This window comes from Peromyscus leucopus, chromosome 3 (genome assembly GCF_004664715.2).
Source record: "Peromyscus leucopus breed LL Stock chromosome 3, UCI_PerLeu_2.1, whole genome shotgun sequence".
In the NCBI taxonomy this organism is placed as follows: domain Eukaryota; kingdom Metazoa; phylum Chordata; class Mammalia; order Rodentia; family Cricetidae; genus Peromyscus; species Peromyscus leucopus.
The window spans coordinates 135,772,750-135,798,769 of NC_051065.1; the positions used below are offsets into that span (position 1 = coordinate 135,772,750).

General features: G+C 43.8%; 1 protein-coding gene across 1 annotated transcript in view; it reads right to left on the reverse strand.

The window, feature by feature from the left end:
- The window catches only part of Dera (deoxyribose-phosphate aldolase), a 79,487-nt gene that overhangs the window by 39,014 nt on the left and 14,453 nt on the right, over positions 1-26,020 (reverse strand). The window contains exons 2-5 of the mRNA XM_028872190.2: positions 21,497-21,594; positions 20,052-20,199; positions 17,698-17,793; positions 15,195-15,329 (exon numbers count right to left, since the gene is read on the reverse strand). Of these exons, the coding sequence (XP_028728023.1) occupies positions 15,195-15,329; positions 17,698-17,793; positions 20,052-20,199; positions 21,497-21,594 (477 nt within the window). The remainder of the gene's footprint in view (positions 1-15,194; positions 15,330-17,697; positions 17,794-20,051; positions 20,200-21,496; positions 21,595-26,020) is intronic.

Below are 26,020 nucleotides of genomic sequence, written 5' to 3' on the forward strand. Positions count from 1 at the left end.
CCAAGCTAGAGAAAAAAATCCTGGGGTTCCTATTAATTCTACTCAAAGGGGACATGTTCTCCTGTTAGAATATAAAGTAACTCTTTCTTGGGAAATTATCAATGGTACAGCAAGAACAGGCTACCCACTACTGAAGAAAGTTCACGCACATAGCCCTGACTAGGAGATGAAGCGCCTGGCCAGCTAATGCTGGATGTAGATGACAAAAGCTATTGGTGTGTGCCCTGACGTGACTTTCAACTGACCCCAACCCAAGGTCACTTCAGGCCTTCGAGAGCTCCAAACAGTACCGGAAAACAGCCTGATGAGTTGATTAAACAGAAAGACAGACTCAACAGACAAAGACGTGTGCACATACGCATACAACAAGATAAATTAAGGAAAGCAGTTCAAGGTAACAGAGACCAATGAGCAACAAAACAGAAACAAAGATATAAAAATATATAAAACAAAAATAAAAATACTAGTAAAAAATAAAAAATGCTGGTAAACAAAACCAGTGTGTATCAAACTTTTCAGAAAAACTATTTTACAATCTTCTGTCGGTGATAGTAGGGATTTTAGCTTTAGCAGCCTATCATAGTGCCCGCCTGACTCTCTAAACTCAGAAAATGGAAAATCCTACCGCGAGGACCAAAGTGGTGTGTCTTAGGGGAAGCTGTTTTACACACATAAGACTGAAGACGTGCCACCACCAGATTGTCCCCACAGGGCTGATGTGACACCACTGTCTACCTCCAGCCCCTGCCCATTTCACCTGACTTGTGGGAAACCCATCTGACCTCAGTGCCCACCATGACACCTGTACAGGAAGGTCTTAAATCATAACCTCCTACAGTTGATATCCTTAGAACTCAGGAAAGTCACTCTGGGTGAAAGGATGTTTCTTGGTACTGAATCTAAAAAGAGGACATTGTTCTTGAAGAGCAACAGGCAAGGTGACTTACGGTCTAAAAACCCAAGAATGCTAACCTGAAGTTAACTTCGGACTTAAAACTCTCCAGTAAGCTAATACCCTGAAAGCAGGCTTCATGGCAGACAGAGGGGGACTGAAAAACCGGCAGGACCTCAGGCAACATTTCTCTCCATCGTAGTCCTGTCCTTAGAGAATAGTACATACCTTATAGGGTTATTATGAAAATTGAAGGGGTGTGTGTGTGTGTGTGTGTGTGTGTAGTACTTTGCATAGTGCCTGGCATGTTGTGAATCCTCAAAAAAGCTCAAACATCACTATGAAATTTAGTATTTTGGTAAAATGAGTTCCCATCTTGTGATGTCTAATAAAAAACAAATCTTATTCCACAGCCTGACCCACTCCCTATAGGGACCAGAAACTCTACTGTATGGATAAAACGTTGAAAAATATTTAATTACAGTTTTTGTTAAAGTAAACTGATTTGAACAAAATTTTAAACCATTGATTATGATCATGTTTATGGAAACATGAAATGGAAAGAAAATACTACATTTTTTAAATGAATATAATTTTTAAATAAACAGGATTTATTTACCTGTCGTTAAACTAACCAGGAAAACACAATGTATTTTATGACTTCACCATTTGGAGGGTTGTGGGAGCCCGTTTTCAGGTTCCTTGTGGCTTTACCCAGCAGGTCCACATAGAAGATGATCAGGACCACGGGCCTGAGTGCAGGTGTCTGAGATGGTCTGCACTTGGCTGTGCTGGGGGGAGGTCTTTTGCTCCACCCCTTGGCGTCTCTATAAAAACTCTGGAGCAGAGACAGTCGGGGCCCATTGGAAAAGGTTCCAGGCCTTCTCGAGGCTATCCTATATTTTCTGTTTCTCTCCGCAAGATTCTCCGAAATAAATCCTTCTATCTAATATTTCCTGCTGCTCGCACTCAAGAAAACTCTGGGGAGCTGTGGGGTTGGTGGGTAAACGCCCCACAGAGGGTATGTTTTTTTTTTTTTTTTTTTTTTTGGTTTTTCGAGACAGGGTTTCTCTGTGTAGCTTTGCGCCTTTCCTGGAACTCACTTGGTAGCCTAGACTGGCCTCGAACTCACAGAGATCCGCCTGGCTCTGCCTCCCGAGTGCTGGGATTAAAGGCGTGCGCCACCACCGCCCGGCCCGAGGGTATGTTCTTTAACTCATAACCCAAATGGAAGGGTTCCGAAGGGGTCACCTATGCCTTGGTATCCTTCCATTCTCAATGTGCCAATTTGTCACGTCGTTTTACTAATTTCATGACAACAATACCATACATTCCTGACAAAACATCTTTAGAGCTTGGTTTTATTCTATTTTTTGTGCACGCAGAGCATGAGCAGGATGGTGGAAGACACTGGGTGTCCCTCTTTGCCACTCTCTGCCTTATTCCCTTGAGATGGTCTCTCATGGAACATGCAGTTCACTGATTGCCTAGCCTGGCTGGCCAATGAACCCCAGGTATCTGCACGTTGCTTGTATATATTGTATTTAGTTACTGTACTTATTGTATATAGTTTTTCTTATATTAGTTAAAACTTTTTCATTTTTATTAGACAAAAAAAAGGGGAAATGTGATATTTTTTGTGCTGAAATGTGGTAATATTTTATTTGTATGTTAATACATAAAGTTTGCCTGGAGATCAGAGGAAATAGCAAGCCATTTGAAGTAAACACAAAAGTCAGGCAGTGGTAGCACACACCCTTAATCTGATCACTTGACAGGCAGGATCCTGTGTGTTCAAGGCCACAGTAGGGAAAGCCAAGTGTGGTGACATGCGCCTTTAATCCCAGTACCAACCATAGAGACCTGGAGGTCTGTACCAACAGGCAGTGACAAGAAAGTGAGGTAGCTGGGCTAAGAGCCAGTGAGAGGGCAGAACAGCAAGGCAATAAAGGCGTGGGTAGACAGGAAGTAGCTCACTTTGGAAGCTGCAGCGTGGTGAGGTGAGGTTGGCTGGTGGCTATTCCTATTTCCCTGATCTCTCTAAGGCTTTCACCCCTATATTTGGCTCAGTGATTTCTATTTAATAAGACCGCTTAAAAATTCATCTACAGCACATCTCTGTCTCTCTAGAGGTGGGATTACAAACGGGGACCACCGTGCCCTGCTTTGTTATACGGGTCCTGGGGCTCAGACTCATATCCTGTGTGCAAGCGGGTTACTGCTTGAGTCTACCTCTTTCCCACTCCAATCTGAACACCTTCAAGAATGGAATATACAACCTCTTGGGAAAGAATCTAAGGAAGCGAAACCCTGTCTCGAAAAAAACCAAAAAAAAAAAAAAATCTAAGGAAGCAGCCTTGGGGAAAGTTCACAACATATCACTTTTTCTTCTATTTATATAATTATTAGGCTTTTGTCTACTGTGTGCCTATGTACGGGAGGCGGGGGTGGGGGGAGTCGGAAGACAACCCACAGGACGGTTCTCCCACCACATGGGCAGGAATTGAACTTGGTTATCAGGCTGAGCAACGGACCTTTATCCACGGAGACATCGCTCTGTCCCATTTTTTTTTTCTTTTTCCTCTGAACAGAAAAGACTCCAGAGCTAGCACAGCTACTGTTATTTATGAGTTGTGTAAGTGTGATAGAGTTATTCCATTTCTCTAGACTATTTACTTAAAAGGGCTAGTCTGCTCGTGTATCTCTGGAAGATTCAATAAAATAATCCATGTGACTGCAAGAGAATGAGGCAATTCATAGGCATTTATTCTTTACTAATCGTTTCCCATATTTTTCTTATATACTTCCAGAGATGCAAAAACAACTTTACAGGCTAAAACAAACTAAGAATTGTCCCAAGACTTATGAAACCATAGTGAGAATTTATAAATGTTACACACGAGAAAAACCAACCACTTCATCACAGCCCAAGCCAACGAAACCACAAGAAGCACTATTAGTGTTTGGGTAGCGACCACACCTTGTCGTTAGTGACAGACACTGGGAAACTATGGTAATGCCAATCAAAGAACTTGATGGCTGAAATATAACCCAGCCACACTCAAATTATGTCTTTCCACACTCAACAGATTCCTCGGGACACAAATGAGTGAAGCAAGAAGAATGTGACACCCTCTCCTCATCCCTACCCGCCCCTCCCCACCCTCCCACCCCCAAGGAAATGACAGGAATATGGTACTGGACTATCTGAGTGGACGATGTTACCAATGACAACATAAAGGAAAGAGATGCCCCTTCCAACACGATTCTCCATGAGGTATGATTACTCAAAGAAGTTTTCAAAGCATCTTCCTTTCAAAATACTGAGTTTCCTGTACATCTTTTCAATCACCCCTGTAAGACAGCTGACAGTTACTGCCATATTTCAGACATGAAAGATGCAATGTGCAGACATCCTAAAATCTTATCCCTAGTCCATAACATGTCTTCCAGTTCTGAATTAGCTTGTACTTCCTCAGGCTGGAAAGATGGCTCAGTGGTCAAGAGCACTGGTTGCTCTTGCAGAGTACCCAGGTTTGAGTCCCAGCACCCACATGGTGATTCAAAATCATTCATAATTCCAGTTCCAGAGGATCTGAAGCTTTCTTCTGACTCCCATGAGTACCAGGCAGGCACACAATATACAGACATACGTGCAAGTAAAATACTCATACACATAAAAATAAAAAAATAAAAGATTGCACATTCTCAAATATTTCCAGTGGAGAGTCCCATACACATGTACACACACACACACACACACACACACACACACACACACAGAGTCATAAACACACACACAACACACAAGTGGATACTACAAATGAAACACATTTTCCGGAAACAAATGGAAGAACTTCACAAGGTAATCAAAACCTAGATTCTGAAAAGAGGACAACTCTCATCTAGTTTAAATTACTCACTTACAGTTGGGCACTGAAATCCTGGCTTTCATTCCAGGGTATGAAAAGTTCTAAGATCATTCAAGAATATAAAATAATTATTTTCGTATACTTCCATATATTAACATTTTTGAAGTCTAAAGAAAGTCCCAGAATACACAGAGAAAACAAGCCAGGTGTGGTGGCATTCGCCAATCATCATCTTAGCACTGGTAGAGACTAGAGGGTCCCTAGGGTGGCTGCCCAACTATCCTAGACAAATCAGTAAGCCAATGCCAAGAAGAGACCCTGTCTCAATAAATAAAGTGGATGGCAACCAAAGAATGATACCTCGGGCTGTCCTCTGGCCTCCACATGTACACACACACACACACACACACACACACACACACACACACACACACACGCACACATGCACACCCCCACTCGCATGTGTCCACACACACATGCACACAAACGTTTTAATTCTTCCTATGGCCCTCTGGCAGAACAAGGCACAGCAGTGCTCACGGTTTCTATCAAGATTTTCCAGAGCCTGTGTCTGCTAATTAGTGATGTCAATTGACAAAGTCAGCGAACTTCCCAAGCTCCACTTTTCTTCGTTTCACAGCCGTTTTTCAAGTTCCAAGAAATAATGTAAAAGCAATTATTGGGATGATTGTGAAAGTAATCAATTAATTGTGCTTCTTTCAGATCCACCTTAAATAACCGGCACATGGAAAATGAGGAGTAAGCTCTGGTTTACTCTAACAGCTTAAGCTGCTGGAACTGAGAGTGCGGGCCTTGCCACTGACTTAGACAACTCAGAAAGCGCCTTGGGGCAGATCTCTGAGGAGAGCAGAGGGACAGGCATTCTCAACCACCACAGCCTTGAGAGCAGACAGGCAGAAACGAGTACATCACAGTGAGGTTGTGGCACCTTTGAGGGATGAGGATGGACTCCGTCTGCCATGGGAAGTAAAGGGCACTCTAATCAGTGAGTGCTGGGAACTCTGGGGTAATATCTGCTGAGTACAGTCAGCAGTACTGGGCCAGGAAGATGTTCAGGGTCTCAAGAATGTTATAGACAATGGAAATGACCAGGTGAACACTCATCAAATAGGTGACTGTATTAAAGCTTATGGGAACAAGATTTCTCAGTAACATGAAAAAAGGACACAAATATGGGAAGGGGATGTGAGGATAATACCGGAGGTTCTGGATCATAATAGAGATTATCTGTGAATTCAAGAGCTCTAAGATGCATACATACATACACATGTACATGCATGCATACATGCATACATACATACATACAAAGGAAGAGGCAGGCAGGCAGGCAGATGGAGACATACCTATACATGTGTGTTCAGGAATGTTGTGTCTATGCGTACACTCAAGCATTTGCAAGGTCTGACCACTGAGTCAGCAACAGCAGCATCTCAACAGCGGTGAGTGCATGCGGCACCCAGATCTTAGTTTCCTCAATGAAAGGGATCAGAGTTCCAGGAAAAGAGGGTCAAGGCTTTAAAGAGTCAAATGAGCCCGGATTATCTTTCATAACAAAGAAAAGTTCTAAAGAATGATGGGAATGTTGAAAGGACACAGGAGCTGGTTTGAAGTAGCTCCCACGGGCCAAATATCAGAGCATCAAAAATAATAATGGCATTATGACCTAACGATGGAAGGGAGCCTGAGAGAGGAGGAAGGAGAGGGCGGGGAGAAAGACACAGGAGTTCCTCTACAGTCACACGTATGTCCCGAAAGCAGAGGGAAACCAAAGGGAGGGAGTGGCCTACAGGGAGGACAGTGTGTGGATATGAGAGAGCATGAGGGTGTGCACTATGAAAATGTCATAGTGATAGTGAAAGATCACTGCCAAGTATAAAGGAAATCTGTGAGTTCTTATCTTACAGAAAGGAGGGAGGGAAGGGAGGGGGAAACAGAAGCGGGAAAGGAGGGAAGCGGGCAGGGCGATAAGTTTAGAAGAAATGATGTAACTATGAATTGCCATTTGGCAACAACTACTGGAATAAATAACTGAAGAATTACCAATGGATGGTGAGATTCTGGACACAAGTTGGATCAGAACTGGGATATTAACATAGTCTGAAATGATAGCTATTCATAATCTACATTAACTGCCTATTAAAATGAAAAATATTTACTAATTTTATGCTGGAGAAATTTGGCAGAAATCATCCTAGCCCAGTAAGATTTAACGTTCTCAAGAGCTGGACAGATTAACAACCTGTGACCCCCAAAGAACAGGGAGAAACTTCAGCATGTATCCCATCAAAAATACATAACTTGAACCTAGTAGACGAAAACTCCAAACCAATCTGAACTTGGGGCTCTGTGTGGAGCCCAGGCTGGTCTCCAGCTTGCTCTATAGCTGAGGATGACCTTGAACTCCATCCTCCTGCCCCACTTCCCATGGGCTAGGTCTGCAGGCGTGCACCACCACTCTTGTGTCATGAGATACTGGGGCTCAAACCTAGGCTTCCTGCATGCTGGACAACCCCTTTCCCAACTGAGCTACATCCACAGTCCCTGAAATACAGCTTACAAATCATTAATAACAGAGGCCTGTACTCTTCAAAAACAAGAAAGGAGTGGGGGGCCATTCCAGTGAAGAAGAAAAAAAGATTCGTAAAGATGCCACTGGGCGCCTGAAACATCTGAACGCAGTCTGTTCATCTAATGGTCAAACATGACCTAATTCTCTGGCTTGGTGTAATCTTGCCTTCATTGCTTGAGAATACACAGTGAAGTATTCAAGGGCAATGCGTCAACAGGTACATAAATTACTCTCAAATAGTTTATAAAAAAGTATACATATATATTGTATGTATATACATATCGTGTGTGTGTGTGTGTGTGTGTGTGTGTGTGTGCGTGCGTACACAAGCAAAAAAGGAAAACATAAAAGCTAAAAAGACAACAATTCTATAACAGGAGAAACTGAGTGATGCATAAACTTGAGTTCAGCACACTATTTTTGTAATTTTCTGTAAGTTTAAATAAATTACTCAAAACTAAAACTTAAAACTGAATTTGATATTTTTTATAGTTTGTTTAGAATCTAAGTATTTTTCTTATGGGAGAGCTTTTGTGACCACCAGCCAGTCTGTGGTACTGAAAGTTTCTGAAACATGGTTTTATATGGAACATATTTTATAACCTGCTTACCCTGATGTTACAGCTTCCTTTCTGTGTTTTTACATAGAGGTCTATGACGCAATTTTTAATGGCCCTACAATCTTCCATCATACAGATGAAAAATGTACTCAGTCATTTTCCTGTTGTTAGAAGCCTAAGGTTCCAGATTTGGGGCTATGATAAACAATCCTTTAGCGAAGTCCTGACAGTAAGGACTTTGCCCACCTCATCACTCTATCCCCTGGAGCCTTTATTATTGTTTTTTCTGTTCACACACTTCCAAGTAATGTATGTTCATTGTTAAAAATTCAAACATTACAAAACTGAGAATTCCTCATTTAAAGAGAAAGAAAGAAAGAACAATTCTTGACACGTACCAGAAAACTAATAATTTGGAAGGCTAATATAAAAGATGACTGACAAATAAAAACAGAATTCAAACACCATGACAGCAAATTAGTCAAATAATGCAAAACTTAACAAAACACATACACAGCGAAGTGGCTGGCGGTGAGGTCACGTGAAATCTGATAACAAATGTTGTGACTTATAATGAGGCTTTCAGGATTTTGAAGGGGGTGTACCAGAAGCCCAGGATATATCACACTGCAGGTACTTAATCAATATTGTCACACAACTCATAGGAGTCATCTCCAGCCTGTCCCTGGGGTCCCTCCCCCTACCACCATGCTGACTAGACGTGGAAGTCAGAAGCCAACCTCTGCCCATCATTGCTGGCTGGAAACCAGGTAAGGCTGAGTGGGCGGAGTGTCTGTGACAGCAATCAGAGAACTCAGTCTCCCTGGAGGTCTCTGTGCATCAACAGCTTGGGGGGGGGGGGAGGACAGGAAGCAGAAAGAGTCCGATTGCATTGTGGTCTTGTTTTGCTTTTTGGTTCTGTTTTGTTTTGTTTTTCCTTACATCTATTTTTTTAAACTGATAAATAAAAATACAAAAATTGCTCCAGTTAATGGGGTACCACGAGATATTTCTTTCAATGCATGTATGTTTTGTTTGCTATTTATGTCAAAGCAGATATATCTATCTCCTCAGACACTTGTCATTTCTTTACAGTGTCCTTTCAGCTTTTTGAGATGCAGTACATAACTGCTGTCCACAGGCTCCCTACCATGCAACAGCTTTCCCCAGCTGCCCGCTCTTAACTCCCTAACCGCTGACGAACCTTTCCCTCCGTCTGATGACAGACTATTTCTGTAATGTTGCCCCTACTCCACCACCAGGAGCCATAGAATTTCCTTCTCTATTGTCAATCTCACAGCAGCTGGGAATCCACAGTATTTTCTGGAAAAGCATAGTTCTAACTATAGAAAACCACGCCAGTTTATCTTGCACATATAAAGTAAGACTCCAAGTCTTTAGATACCATGACTCCTGCCTAAGTCATAAAGCAATTTCCTTTTGTTTCTTGCTATTCAAAGGGAGTTTAAGAAATAATTGCTAGCGAACATATCTAAGCAATTATTTTTGAGTACCAGAGAGATGTTCAACACTGCACAAGAATGTCCTGAAAAATAATGCTTAAGATAATTATATGTACAGTAAAACACTTAATAGAAAATTGTACAGCAACCTTTCATACCAAAAAAGTCATAAAATGTTCAAGAACAAGGTTTCATCTGCCAGAGCAATTAATTAAACTTGTAAGGGTAAAATAGAGATGGGCTTTATAAATCACCCTGCAATAAAATAACCCACAAGAAATAAAACACACACATTTTTGCCAATACTATTGAAGTGTTGAAGAATCATAGCCTAAAAACAAAAGCCACGAAAGCATCCAGCTGCTGCAAGTGTCTCTTGCCTCTCTCTGTTATAAACAACCTGGGAACAGAGGAACTGGATTATGGATTATGTGATTCCATTCCCAGAAAGTATCTATAGATTTAGAAATAGCTTTTCTGATGAGCTATTATTATTAATAGTTCTATAAAGGAAAACAAAAATAAGTTCTTTTGGGGGTCTCCCATTTTTCTTGTGCTTAAAAAAATAAGTAAATAACAAAAGGCTGATTATTGACCCGATTTCAGACACTCAGAGTCCAGCTCATGTGAGGAAATGAAAGACGCACTGGCTTTGCCCTTGGAATGCCATTCTCTCGCACTGAAACGAGAGAGTTGCTAAGTGTGTGCTACAAACTAAGCTTGGAGACCAACAAGGTGACCAGCTGAAAGATGGAGATGATGAGGCCATGTGACAGAAGACAGACAATACCCCCAACTACTACACTGAACACATTATACCAGGAAATGTCAGTGTCTGGACCACCTAAGAGCCATGACCACAGATGCCCCATGGACACTTGGTCCCCAAAGCCAGAGAAGGGAGCTCTGGTCCTAGGCTCACAGAAGTAGACTCCTAAGCAAGGTCCAAATTTGAGAACATCTCCATGTCACTGGTAAATATATCAGGTATATCTGGGTAGCAGAAACAAGACCACTCCTATGTATATCAGCTACGGAAGGCATGTAATTTATCAAAGCCTGCTCATACAGTTTATGTCTGATGAGGGCCTTGTGGCAAAAGCCTTCTTCAGAAAAGCTCTCCAAGAAATGCAATGCAATTTAAGTGTCAACGTCAACACTAATGTGCGTGCCTGCGTGCATGCGTGTGTGTGTGTGTGTGTGTGTGTGTGTGTGTGTGTGCGCGCGCGCGCGCGTGTGCAATAGTACATAAACCATAGTATAGGAATATTACTGACACTAAGAATTCCAGAAGCCTTGAGAGATTCTCATAGGGGCAGGAGACTCTTACTCCATCACATCCAAACTCGGTTCTGACTGTACCAGAACTGGTCCAGGAATGTGTGGGAAGGGTGTAATAGGCTTTCTTGAACCACCACCCAGCTCCAAAATCATGGCATGGAGACTTATTAATTATGAATATTCAGTCTTAGCTTAGGCTTGTTTCTAGCTAGCTTTTTTTCTTTATAACCCATTTCTATTCATCTGTGTACTGCCCCGAGGCTTGTTTACCTTATCTACATTCTGTCCATCCTACTTTCCAGCCTCCTTGGTGTCTGGCTGGCTGGCCCCTAGTGGGGTGAGCCTGTCAGGCAGGGTGGCTCTCCTTTCCTCTCTGCTCGCCAGGCCCGCCTGTCCCTCCTTGGCTTAGTTATTGGCCGTTCAGCTTTTTATTCGATCAATCAGGTGCCTTGGGCAGGCAAGGTGAAACAGCAACACTTCTTTACATAATTAAACAAAGGCAGTATAAACAAATGCAATACATCTCTACATAATTAAACAAATATTCTATTCCACAACAGAAAGGAGCTGGATCAAAAACTTGGGAAATGTTTGTCAGGCAATTCTAACAGCCAACAACACCCCCATCACTGTGTCCTAGGTGACAAACAGATACACATTTGTCAGCATGAGCAGGAAAAGTAACGTCAGGACAGCTCAGTGTGAATGAGCTAAACGTGACTGACAGGAAAAGGCTTAACAGAAAAGAACCATGCTACAAAAAGTGCTATATAAGTAGAGACCCCAGCAGTCAGTGCTGCTCAAGGTAGGACGCATCACCTCAGGGATTTCAGTGTTTCCTGAATGCCTCACCGCACCCACAATAACACAACCACCAACAAAATCATCCTGAGTAATCAAGACAGCACTAAACCTAGTAAGATTTCTTTTTTAAATTGTTAAGAGGGAACGGTAACTATTCTAATCCATTTCTTTCCCATGTGGCTAGATTCCCTGATTTCAAGAGGACTCACTGCTTCTGAGTGCCTGCTTCTCTGGAAATGATGCTGAGTAGAAAGGTGGACAGGAGTTGAGAACATTCATAATAACCAGGCAAATGAGGATGCTAGTGCTCAGAGGTCTGGTAGCCAACATGGCAGACAATGTAATGGAACCAGGCTCTCTACAGGGGTAGAGAAGTGATATGATGCCTGCCTCTGGCCTCCTTGGGCACCAGGCATGCCTGTGACGCATATACATAAATGCAGGTAAAATACTGGCACAGATAAAAAATAAAAGGAACAAAGGATAAGAACGGGAGTGGGGTGGTCTGAATAAGAATTGCCCCCATAGACTCCTATATTTACATGCTAAAGGAGTGGCACTATTTAAAAAGATTAGGAGGTGTAGCTTTATTGGGATAGGAATGGCCTTGCTAGAGGAAGTGTGTCACTGGGGGTTGGCTGTGAGGCCAAGCCAGGGCCAGTGGCTCTCTCTTTCTGCTGTCTTTGGGATCCATACTTCCAGATGGTTCCAGATACTATTCCAGCACCAAATCTGCCTGAGTGCCTCCATTCTCCCTGTCATGATGACAACAGACTACATTTCTCAAATTATAACCAAGTCCCAATTAAATGTTTTCATTTAACTCATTGCCAAGAGTTTCCATGGTCATGGTGTCTCTCCTCACAGAGCTGAGAGCACCCAAGGTAGACCCATATGCTTCTGGATCATGAGATGTGGTCAGGAGGCATTCTAAATGGTTAGGTCAATTTCTGTTGTGCTTTACAAAGGGTAACAGCAGTTAATCTTTATTGTCCACTTGCTGGAATCTAGAATCACTCTAGAAAGAAACATCTGGGCACAACTGTAAGAGAACATCTAGCCACCCTGAATGTAAGTGGCAGGAGCCTTCCTCTGGGGCCCCACACTGAATTAAAAGGAGAAAGTGAGCTGAACACTGCATTTATCTCTCTCTCAATCACAACTTCAGATTTTGTTGTGATTTCTCTGCCATGATGGACTGTCTCTCAGACTGTGAGTCAAAATAAGCCATTTCTTCCTAAGCCATTGGGTATTTCATTACAGCAATGAGAAAAGCAGCCAATACACAGAGTAACTTACAAAATGGAAAACACAGAGGAGAAGGCCCAAGCCACAGAACCGTAACAGCCTGGTGGGCATTCCCCAAAATTAATATGAAACTCCTAACCCAGTAAACACCTAGTATAAAAACAGGGCCATGAATAGCACGACACGTAATCAAGCTGAGAATCAAAATGAAGACAAAATGCTGCAGTAGGGAAAGGCTTAAGTCACTGCTGGCTTCTACTTAGACATGAGTTTCCAGCATTAAATGTTCCTTTTCAATTTGGTTTGGGTCAAGAGGTTATTAACACCATAAAAAAAAAGTTAATGGAAAAGTATGGTCTAGGACAAAAATGTGTTATTATATTTTGTGGAAATGCCTACTTTGGGGAAATTATTATCTCAAAAACAGCCATTCCTAAGTCTGTTAAAGGATAGCCAATTACATCAAAACCTATCTCCTGTTGGATTTTATTTTTCAATTAATAGAACTTGAGAGACAGAAGCACAAGTTAGAATATAAACAGCACATCTATGTCTCCACTTGCTTATAAAAGACATATATTCCCAGATTTATTTAAAATATGACACATATTTACAATATCCACAATTCTGAAATCTGTGACCATAAGCAGATCAGTAGAATATACAAGAACAAGAATAGATAATAAAATATGACTTTTCAGAAGGATTAAGAACACCCAAAGCACACATAGGCAACAATACAAAAGGGGGGCACAAATGAAAAAAGATGGTTCTCAACTGTCAAGAACGGTATGGATAGGAGAGGGGCGGGGAATGGGAAAGACTGAAATGCAGCTAACGCTCCAAGCTGAAAACCACGTTCCCCAGCTTGACTTGCAGCCACTGATGGTGGCCATGTAAGTGACTCAGTCAAAGCAACAGGATGCACTAACAGGGTTTGGAGATTTTAAAATGGGGCAGGCCCTTCTTCCCGGCCTTGGAAGAGGAGGTGTGAAGGCGGGACCTTCAGAGACCACCTTAGACAATGGAGGGTTCCTACTGTGGTGGTAGACACACATGCTTCAGAACCAGAAGATGGAATTGGTCAAGGTCTCTGGCGTGACACCTAAATACTTCCGTCTGAGCACTGTGTAACTAAACCACTGACTGAATCTCTGTCACTTCCTAACAAAGCACAAATGGTTCCTGGGAGCTGAACAATGGAATTAGTGTTGACAAAGGTTTACAGACAAGCCTAACAGTCTTCTCTCTCAGACCTGGTTCCAATATCTGTAGTCTCAGTTAACAGGGATCAACTTAATCTGAAATTACTAAATGGAAGGTTCCAGAAATAAACAATTCATTGGCTGTACATGGCACCGGAGGTGAAATCTCATGCATCCCACTCTGTCCGGCCTTGGCTGTGGAACATCTTCTGTCCGGCATGTCCAACTGTATGTACCACCTGCCCCTTAGTCACTAAAGCCATCTCGGGTATCGGATACATCTCAGTTAACGGGGATGCATGGTGGCTGGCAAGATGGCTCAGTGGGCAAACACACCAACAGCCAAGCCTGGTGACCTGAGTTCAATCCCCGGGGCCACACACGGGGACGGAGAGCCCTGACTCCCAAAGTTGTCCTCCCATCTCCAGCTGAGCCCCGGTATGTACACACGTCCTCATACACACACAAATAAATAAAAAATAAATGAACAGTGACCCACTGATCCTCCACACTTAAAATGTGTTTTATTTAATATGTACATCTACCAAGAAACAATATATTATCTTGGTATTAATTTAGTTTCATTTAAAATGTTAGCTAAGTTACTTGCTTATGGCAATTTTTTTCAGAATGCACTATAGTTACTTTAGTTATTATTAATGTCCTCATCTTTAGGATATAAGATATATACAAGAATAGATAAAATCCATTTGATTATTTCATACCTCGTTGTAAAAACAGAATCCTGTTACTGGAATGACATTATCTTATTTCAGCCTGGTGTGACAATGAAACACTAACCCTGAAGATGAATATGCAATAGCATTCATGGTAGTAAAAATACACTATTAATAGGCTTATTAATAGTGCACATCCTCCAAGTCCACAAAGATTAAGGTAAAAATGGTGACCTTCCCCAATATACTCGAATAAACCTTGCTCAGAAGGCTTGCCTGGAGTGATTTATGTATTGAACAACAAAATAGTACAGAATAGAAGTAACTATCCCCAAAAAGAAGCAAATTAATAACTTTTAAACTGATTTTACTGCACGGAATAACTATGCACCTAATTACACAAAGGGTCACAACAAGTTTCCGCAGACAGGGAATGGCCTAGACTTATTAGGGCCTCAAGAGAGCACTCTTAGCCATGTTTCCTCTGACATCTGACTTGTGATCTGGAACCTGATTCCCAAGTCACGCTGCCTCCCTTCCAGATCCCCACATAAACCACCAAGAAGGGCTGGGGCTCCCTGGGAGCAAGGACCTGCACCCACCTTCCCAGCGGCCGGTCAGCACCAAGGTCCTGTTAATGACCACATCGATTTCCGTAGCTCCATCCTCGACGGCCAGTCTGATCTCTTCCAATCGTGTCTTTAAATGAGTCTGTCCAGCTGGAAAGCCAGTGGCCACTGGGAGAGATTTAAAAGAAGGAAACGGAGGGGGAGGAAAGGGGAGGAAAGAAAACACATTCAATTGGTCAGTTCCTAAGTCCAGCATTTAGAGAGGAAAGCATGAACGGTACCTTTACCATCACTCACAACACGAGACAACGTGCAGGGCAGAATGTGAGCGCACATCCGCTTTAGGGGCAATGGTGGCGTGACCCTCTCTGGAGGAGCAGAAGTTCAGGTGCTGCAGAGATGTTTGCACGGCACACTTAGTATGTTCGCTGACAGGAATAACATCACAGGTGGGGCTTCACAAGACAGACACTGGGTGAGTCAAGCTGGCTGCCCTGACTTACCCATTCGCCCCTGATCTGATCTCAACTTCCCCATGACTGGACTTAGTGAACTAGAACAACCAAATCATGAGACAGAGTTCCCGCAATGTCTCTTAATACAACCAGCCAGCAGCCGAGACCACGGAGAAGCCAGGCAGGAGAGAAAGCAGCTGTCCCCGCAGGAAAGGGACGAGAATGCAGAAAGGAAGGACTAACACACACCTACGGCTTTGAGAACTAGAACCTTTCCCCATTCATCCCATCTCTGCGATCCTAACCACGCTTGCTGTCCTTTCCTACAGCTATAAGCTCCTCGGTTCTGCTATTGTAAGCCTGACATATTGCCCTGTCATGTAACTGAGGGGCTAATGCACTGAGATGGTGAAAACCAAGGGCCACAAAGGTGGAGCTGCCAACTGTGCTGGGAATCCTCTCCAACAGGGCACAGGGGCCGCGGCAACGGCTCAGTGCTGAAGAGCACAAGCTGCTCTTGCCAAGGACCCAGCTTCGGCTCCTGGTACCCACACGGTGGCTCACAACTGTCTGCAACTGTCTCAGAGGATCTAACACCTTCTTCTGGCTTCTGTGAGGGCTCACAGGAACTTGATTCCTAAGAACCCATGCAAGCACAAACATAAACATATAAACACACAAACATAAAAAATAAATTTAAAAAAAAAAGATATAGTATATCACTTTTCATTAATAAAATAAGCAGCTGATCTTTATAAACTCTTTCTTTTCTTTTCTTTTTGAGACATGGACTTTCCATGTAGTCCAGGCTGGCCTTGAACTAGCAGCGATCCTCCTGCCTCTGCCTCCTAAATGCTAGAATTACAGGTTTGTCCCACCATACCTGGCTCAGATTATTTATTTAAAGTACCAGGACATTCTTGTAGGCTTTTTAAAACTAGAATCTAACACTATCTGTCTCCACCTGTCCATCTGTCCATCTATTCATCCACAGACACATGCACTGAGCTTTTTATAGTCCACTTATCTGTCATTTACTCATTTAATATGTGTGTGTCCATGCACATGTAAGGTCAGGAGACAGCCTGAGGGGGTTGGCTGTCTCCTTCCACTGTGTGGGCTTCAGGGATCCAACTCGGTAGCCAGCAGTGACAAGGGGCACCTTTATTTCACTAGTGGCCTTCACAAGTGGGTTCTGAGAGCTAATTCTCTCCCTAGCCTATCCCATACTTTCTAGTTTTTTTTTTCCCTGACATCAGCTAACTAACTCACCAGCATGAAGCCAATCATGTCAAGCTCTGCTTAAAACCTTCCAGACGACACTGTCATCAGACACCAGGCCACCAGCGATCAGCAGCTTCCCCAGCTTCCCCTCCCACAGCCGCCTGGCCATCCGGCCTTTGCACACTACAATCACAAGCCTTTCTGTTTCCTGAACATGCTCTGTGCCTTGACATACGCTGGTTCCTGTCTAAATAGCATTCCCTGACTTAGCAACAGTATCAGGATCCTCCTCATCCCTCAAAGCCCAAGGCAACGATGGCTTGTGCTGGGATGAATTCTTAGTCTTCAGCCTCAACCTCGGCTGAGGAAAGCAGTCCCTGCTCAGTTGCTGCATGTCACACACACATGCAACAGAATGCGTAGACATGTGTGTGTGCACGACAGAGCCGACACTATGACTATAAATCTGATGGCCCTCATAAATTGAAGGATTTCCTTAAGTACAGAGATATGGTTCTATATTTTTAGGACTTAATATGTCAAGGCTTGGGGTTGGTGGAGTTTTTTTGTCTGTTTTAGAGATTTCACTATGTGGCCCAGTCTGGCCTCAAACTCACAGTCCTCTCCCTGAGCTCCTGAAATGATGGGATTCTACACATGACACTCAGCCTACTTTAATGTCTCCCTTTACTACATAATTATTTTAACACATACTAAAATCATGAATCAACACAACTAAATACATGAAATCAACACAATCACAGTGTAAGTTTATAGAGGACGCTCCATGCTGACTGTGCTAAAGAACTTCAGATGTGTTAAAAAATAACGAGGGTAAAAGCCGCTGCACATCTTACCTGATGCCACGGGGATACTGCAGCCTGCGGCCTTGAGAGCCTTGACGGCGTCGCCCACCCGGGCGGGGTAGACACAGACCGCAGCGGTGGTGATGCCTGGGGGGGGGGGGCAGAGCAGCCTACGTTACATAGAGTTCGGCACAGACACCACACCTTCAACATCACTTCTACGACAACACTGGCAGAAATCCAAGGAAGGGGAAGACCTTCCCCACGTGGCTGCAGCAAACGGAAGGGCTGGGTTAATTCTCTGACGTTTATGCATCTGCTGTGTGTGCACAGGCCATGGCACCCATGCAGAGGTCAGAGGGCATCTCGCAGAGGCCGCTGCTCTCCCTCCACCACCGTGGGGCTTCCAGGGAGCAGACTCAGGTTCCCACACCGTCAGGCCTGGCAGCAAGCCCCGCCCCTGAGCCTTCTCACCCCTGGAAAGCTGTCTCTGGTGCCTTTTCTAGTCACAGAAAAGTTCTGAGACACCATTCTTTGAGGCTATTTAACATAATTCTATTACTTTCCTCCCAGGGGCTAAACAGTATACTTAGTTGGAAATATTTCATTTCATGCACATAACAAAAACTAGCTTTACATGGCATTCGAACAGCCAACAGATGAAGAAAAATACCAAGAAAACTCAGGGTAAGACAACAAATGGGGTGGAAACTTCCTCCTTTCTAAGTAAGATGCTGTGGTGGTCGGAATGAACATGGCCCCCACAGGCTCACAGGGAGTGGCACTGTTAGGAAGTGTGTTCTAGCTGGAGTGGGTGTGGCCTGGTTAGAGGAAGTGCGTCTGGGGGGTGGGCTTTGAGGTTTCTGATGCTCAACCAAGCCTAGTGTCTCTCTCTCTTCCTGCCATCCTTCTCCAGCACCATGTCTGCCTGCGTGCCACCGTGCTTCCTGCCATGATGATAATGGACTAAACCTCTGAACCTGTAAGCCAGCCCCAATTACAAGTTCTCCTCGATAATAGTTATAGCCAGGCAGTGTGCTGCACACCTTTAATCCCAGCACTCGGCAGGCAAAGGCAGGCAGATGTTTGTGAGTTGGAGGTTCACCTGGTCTACACAATGAGTTCTAGGCCAACCAGGGCTACATAGAGACCCCGTACAAGGCAGATGGGAGTTACAGGGAGGGAAGGCAGAGGGAGGGAGAGAGAATAAAATGACAATTTAAAAGGTCCAAATAGCTGAAACAAAACCAAGAAACAGAAGTGTTACTTTTAGTGCTATAAAAAGCTGGGTGTTGGAGGTCTGTGCTTTGTTTATAGGACTGGGGATGGCAGCCAGCGCCTTCAGTACTCAGCAATGAGTTACATATCCAGCTCTAAAAAGGAAAGAAATGTAATGAACAGTTCGCTAAAGTGACAGAGTTGCTCAGGTCTACTAATAGCCCACAGATTATCTGTGATGCTTGCACTGGGCTAGCTCAGCACTTTTCCCTGCACGCACGGAAGTTGGGTACTCCAGAGCCAAGAAGCATCTATCCACAGAGAGGAGCACAGCCTCCCAAAAATGGCTTGGCAAGTGACCACACATGTGGCCCTGGCAGCACCTCCTGGCTCCCCAGGTCTTGGTTTTCTCACTTAGGAAATATAAAGGTCAGGGCTGGAGAGATAGCTCAGTGGTTAAGAGCATTGGCAGCTCTTCCAGAGGTCCTGAGTTCAACTCCCAGCAACCACATGGTGGCTCACAGAGATATATAGTAGGATCTGATGCCCTCTTCTGGCATGCAGGCATATAAGCAGGTGGAGCACCATATACACAAAATAAATAAACCTTTAAAAAAAAAAAAGAAAGAAAGAAAATAGAAAGATCAACACCAACACCAACACTACCACCACCATAGCCCCAGTCTCCTCCGTGTTTTAAATTTGAAAGCTCAAAACTCAGGGCAGCTGTTCACTAAGAGAGTGATAGGAGGGTTTTTTGTTTTGTTTTGTTTTTTGTAAGTTCTAACCTAATACATAGTACTTCCCATTTGCATTTTATTCTCAAATGCATTTCATTTACTTCATGTATGTGATGTGATCATTAAGTAATGAGGCTTTCCCCTCATGGCTAGGGATTCAGAGCCTGCATTTCAGCCACTAGATAGAAAATTTCCCAAACAGAAGAACTGAGGAAACTCTCCATCAGCACCTTCAATTCACAGGTGCGAAACCAGACCTGAGTCCAAGGCTTGGAATCTCTTCAGTTTTTGAAAGAGGAATCTCAGTGGTCGGTCTGTCTGCACACACAGAGCAGAGATCTGCCAGGACGTGATGCCACAGCACATCAGCAGGTGAGCACCATGTGTCCGGGCTCCAGCGATTACTACTACAACCGGGCAAAGGCAGCTCCACTTCACACTCCTCACCTTTGTCGTGCAGATCTAAAGCTTTTAAGAGGTCTTCCCGGATTGGATATTTGGCTTTGTAACAGAGCCGCTGAACGTTGGAAAACGTGTCATCCCCGGAAAGTGTGGTGAGGTCTATAAACGTAACAGCTTTCAGGAGCCACGCAGCCTAGATGAGGAGGAGAAATGAGGGAAATCAAAAATAAGGTGAACCTCGAACCTAGTTAATGAGCAGAGAACCAAGAGAAAAATGTGAGTGTTAACGGCCGAGGCCAATGCTGCTATAAAGCATTTTCTGATACAGGGTATAAACAGAGCCTCAAAAATGACCAACAGAGGCCAGCAAGATCACTCAACCGGGAGAGGAGCTTGCTGCCAAGTCTGAGGACCTGAGTTCCAGCCCCAGAGCCCACAGGGTGGAAAGAGAGAACCAACTCCTACAACTTGTTCTACTTCCACTTCCACATGAGTGCAGGGATGTACACACACACACACACACACACACACACACACACACACACACACACGATTTTAAATTGTTTTTAAAAGAATGGTAATAAAGATGAACATTACCCAGAATAAAACAAAAGAACAGACTTAATCTATTTTTTTCCTCAGAAACTCCAAACTGAAGCCTCTACTCCACCAACTCCTGCCATTTCTGACTTCTCCAGCTCATCCATCAGGAACCAGCCACAAATGTGGTACCGTGAGATCTACCTTCATTTTACTTTCTCTCCCGGGAGCTAAGGTGATGCAATATTTTCTGAACTCTCTAAGTTCCTTGTTTTGTTTTGTTTTTCCAATCTAATTCCTTTATTACAACAACCCTTGTATTTCCTAACTCACTCTAAAAAATGTCCTTTAATCTTTTCAACCAGGATGAGCAGAATGGGAAATGTTACTTGACAGGCCTCCATCACTATGTTCTGTTTCCCTTGTGACACGAACCCCGACGTCATCCTAGGCCTGCACAGCACGTCTCAGCCTCCCTCACACTAAAGAAGAGGCTGACTGGAAGCATGCCACCAAACGTCACTTTTGGAATTTGATGAAAAGTAGTAGTGAGGTAAACTCTCCTACCTCAGGTCTCAGCAGTGGACACACCAGGTGTAGATGTTCATGGCTTTGAAATTAAAAAAAAAGAAGACAGCCGAAGAAAGCATGGCTAAGAAACTGAATAAATGTGTAGAGGAAATGTGCCATTTAATTCGCTCATGAATAAAGATGCTTCAAATTCATTTGCGGTCTGGCCACTCAAAAGTGATAAGATTCTTAACTTGTTTGGATAAATGCGTTATCTTTCTCCAACCCATCATCATCATACATGAATTATTAAAATAAGCCACAGACAGCTGCAATCCTTTAAGTTTAGATGCATCTTGAGGGAAATTCAATACTGTGGCCTTGAGGAAAGAGGCGTGCATTGTGAGGTGTGGAGACAGAATGCTCAAGAGAGCCTGTACCTGCCATTCCTTCTTCACGCTTCTGCGAGCCTGGATCTGTTCTGCCCGCCGCAGAACGGCAGCCTGATTCACTTGAACTCTGGAGATCCAGCTGAGGTCTAGAAGGACAAGGGTGACACGTCTAAGTTTGAAGAGTCCCACTATCATCTCCAGAGGACACTCCCTTCCTTCACTATCAGTATTCTTTGAAAACACACGTGACGTCTCGGGGGCAGTAAGATGGCTCAGTCAGTAATGCCCTTGCTGCGTAAGCCTGGAGTCCTAAGTTCAATCCCCAGGACCAACATCATGTGGAGAAAGAGAAGTGACTCCATGGAGTTGTCCTTTAACCTACAAACACCCTCTGCGGCATGCAGGAGCCTGCACTCGGTATCCACACACAAGATAACAAGTATATCTTTAAAGTCGCGCTTCTTTTTCACAATAACAAGTGCACAACCTTGTAGTAAACCTGGTCATCACAAGATACATTTCATGCAAGATCAAGTGCATCGGAAACTACAAGAAGCCGTATTGATTAATTACACACATAGTCAGCAGGGGGTGTGCCCTCCTCCCCTGGCACACGTGTCTCACCTCTGACAGAGAAGACTTATTTGTGAGTGTCTAGTCCAGGAGAGAAATGATTAATAAATACTTAAGTGAATTAGTGAATACTTAAAGGCATCTTTGATCACTACCCACTTACTGACAAGATTAATACCTGCTGGATGCTGATGATACAGCCCATCAAAAGAGAATTTTTCAAAATGTACTAGAAATAACAACAGTGTAGCAGACATTCAAAACAGGGAAGGAAAAAAAAAAAACCACTCAAAGTTGCATGAGATATGGGGGGCACGTCTGCTTCAACGTGGCCTCTCCCGTGTCGTCTATTTTCTTTGAGACTGGCTACGTATACCTAAATGACCTTGGTGGCAAGTCAGCCAGCTTCCCAGAAGATGTAACATTTGGATACATCTCTGTCATAGAACTTAGATGGGACTTCTGAAGAGTAGAGACAGAACGGCTTCTTGTACTTAGTTCAGTGTGAATCATGGTCTCACCCTTGGGAGTCCAGTGTCTGGTGCCCAAGACTTTCAACTCCACCCATGGATCTCTGGCAGCAAACAGCCTCACTATGGTAAGCTAGGTGTGCAGCCATTTATCTACTGTAGCTGGCCTCATTTCTACATCACTGCCCCTCTCACTGGAACTTCATGTTTTTGAAGAGTCTGAGAAGACAATGATGAGCAAAGTGTAATCATTAGGAAATAGGTGTCAATCACACAGCTCTCTGGCATGCGTGGAGAACTGCTGACTGTGGGCTGTATTGTGCACCAGTCAGGTGAACTGTCTCTGTGACCAAATACCTCCTGGAAACAACTAAGGGAAGGGGGTGATTTTAGCCCATGGTCACATGACCCTGTGCATTTGGAAATAATATCATCTCAGTGGGATCTTGTAACAAAGGAAAAGCATTCACCTTGTGGTCAACCAGAAGGCAGAAAAAGTGTAACTCAGAAAAGGACCCAAGATTTTTGAGGTGGCTCAGAGGGTAAGGGTGTACTTGCTGCCAAGCCTGACGACCTGAGCTCAACCCCTGGAATACATGATGGGAAAAGAGAATGGACTCTGGAGATATGCCCACTAACTTACATACACACACACACACACACACACACACACACACACACACACACACAGTGAAAGAAAGGAAGGGAAGGAGTGAGGGACCAGGGCACGATACTAAGCTGCCAGTGACCTACTTCCTCCAGGAGGCCCCCCTGCTACCTTTCAGCACCTGGCATTAACGCCATCAGATGAATTAGGAGCCCACTGAGGGATTCATGCATGCATGCATGCATGCATTAGATCAGAGCCCTCATGATGTACCTACCTCTGGAGATGCCCGCATGGACATGCCCACCGCTGTGCATCATCAATCCTATAGGCACCCCTCAATCCTATCACCTGACAACCACAACTGAGCACCACACTAATTAGTAACACAATCCTAAAGAGTTTGCTCTTCACAAAGATGAGACCTGGGACCACCAGGACAATTAGTAGGTCTTCATCAAAGACACTTTCTTTTCCATTTCCATCCGTGGGTTCTTACAAGTATCAATATTAATGGTTACAGAAATTCCAAATTTGAGTAAGAATGACTTATAGAAATATCATTCAATACCACTAAAGTAGGAACCAAGTTTGTTTTTTTAATTTCTGATTAAATTATTTTGTTAGCTGAAATCATTTAATAAAACAGATTTTCAACATTTCAACCCATCTGTTCTGCTCCTTAAAATATCACTTTGTCTTGCTTCTTTGCTGAGCCAACTCAAGAGAAAACAGACGCTTGGGTCAGGCAGGCTCCTGCCCCTTCTTCCTACCCAAAGATAGAGTGGATTTGAGGCAGAGTCCCGGGGAGTAAGACTCAACAGATGAGGATGCACACAGCTCATTTAAGACTTAGAAGAACCAAGCTCCACCCAAATGGAGGAGGCTTCAAACAAACAAACAAACAAAAAACCCGACCAATTGACCACTACTAGGGGTGATTAAGTTCATGGTTGTTTCAGGAGGACAGGAGAGCCAAGAGCTGTATAGAATCATAAGGTTCAGAGCCAAAAAGCTGAAGCCAGCTAACCTGGATCTCTTTTCTCTAAGTTCCTCCCTCCTCCCTCCTCACACCCCCTGAGTTCTGCTGCTGGTGGAAGATCTCAAGCACACCCCAAGGGGCCACCATCCCTCGGCTTTCTCAGACATCTCCCTCTCCTTCCTTCTAGCACTGGGCCTCAGTGTTCCCGAACAACCAGCAGTTTCCTGATTTGGTATTTCATGCTCTGTTTCTGGATCTTGTGTCCTATTTGTTCCTTCCACCTGGAATGTCTTTCTTTACCTTGTATGAACAGTGAACTCCCACCGACCTGCTAAGACTCCGTTCAGGGACTGAGGACATAGCTCAGTTGGTCAAGTCTTTGACTAGCATCCCAGAAACCCATATAAACTAGCCACAGCAAGACACACTTTTAATTCTAGCACGTGGAGAATGGAAGTGTATGAAGTCATCCTCAGACAAAATAGCAGATTCAAGGCCAGCCTGGGCTACATGAGACCTGTCTCAGAAAAGAGAGGAAAGGAGGAGGAGGGAGGGGAGGGGAGGCCCACTTCTTGGGGAACCCTTTCTATCTGATGTTTACAGGTAACTAGACTTGAAAAGTCTACTTTCAGCCCCGCCCCTTCACTTGGAAGAGCACTGACATTAAACTCTTTGTACCTCCAATAGGTGTTTAAAATCTCAAGCGAAGCATATGGCAGTGGGGGTACTCAAGGAAGATGTGGGGCTCTCCAGTCTCCCCAGGTCACAGAGGACTTTGGATCTCAAGAAGAGAAAAACGATGGCAGTCTAGACGGGATGCTTGGGCACATTTTCCTTAAAAAGTAACTTCCAACTCGATGCTCCTCCCACCTAAGGTGAGAACCCAGAAGGCCAGTGCTCACACTGCTGATACCGCTTGCCACAGGTCCCTGTGAGGCATCTACTGGAAAATGTAACAGGAATTGCCTCTCCCAGTATCAGCTTCAGTTGCTAAAAATATCATTAATGGTCATAAAATTACCACGGCCCCATATTTAATCCAGCCACAGAATTTACCTCTGTGACCTCCCATGGCAATGAATTATATAAGTGACAATCTCGTTTTATTAGAACTTCATTTGCTACTCTTTAATTTCGTCAAATAACCCTTGTTCTCCTATTATGGGGTCTGGGGAAGAAAGAATTGCGTGACCTTTGTTATGTCCTTCATAACTCTTAATATTCCATTCAAGTACCCTTTAGCGTCTCCTCGCCAGGAGAAATGACTCCAATACACACACTCTCATCAGGACCAGAGAATCTTCAGCTTCGGAGACATGAGGGGTTTCAAGTTCATATGTCGTTGGGAGAACAGACATGAAACCGTAACTGGAAGGCAGCAACGTCCCTCCTCAAACCCTCTAATGACAAAAACTCCACTGTTTCTCCCAGAATGTCACTTGGGTGACATTCAGGCCCCTCTGTCAGGCACTAATTTGTTCTCAAATGCTTGTCTCCTTTTTTTTTTAATTTTTCTGGTTCGAGTATCAGTGGACAGAGGGGCTTTCTAGTCTCCCCGACACTTCCATTTTGTTTGTTTGGGGTCCTCTACATAATTCCTGACCCACATGGTATGAAATAACAAGCCTACATGAGTAGAAACACGTTGACTTCACCTTTGTTCCTAAGGGACAAAATCATGACACTTTACTAGACACAATATTCTCCAAAAGTGGAGAATTTCAATTCTTTCTAACCGTTCCACCCAAACCTGTTTCTGGCACTGTCTCCAAGTCCGCCACTTCCCAGTGTGCACCTGCGCATCTTAATGCTCGTTCATGTTCCCAGGTACCCTTCACAGTTGTACTACACAGCTGTCCATTACTTCGGCATTGTGTGTTTTCAAGTCTAATTTGCATCCTCCCAGGAATCAGCCCCACCCACCCAGCTGTGCAGATGTT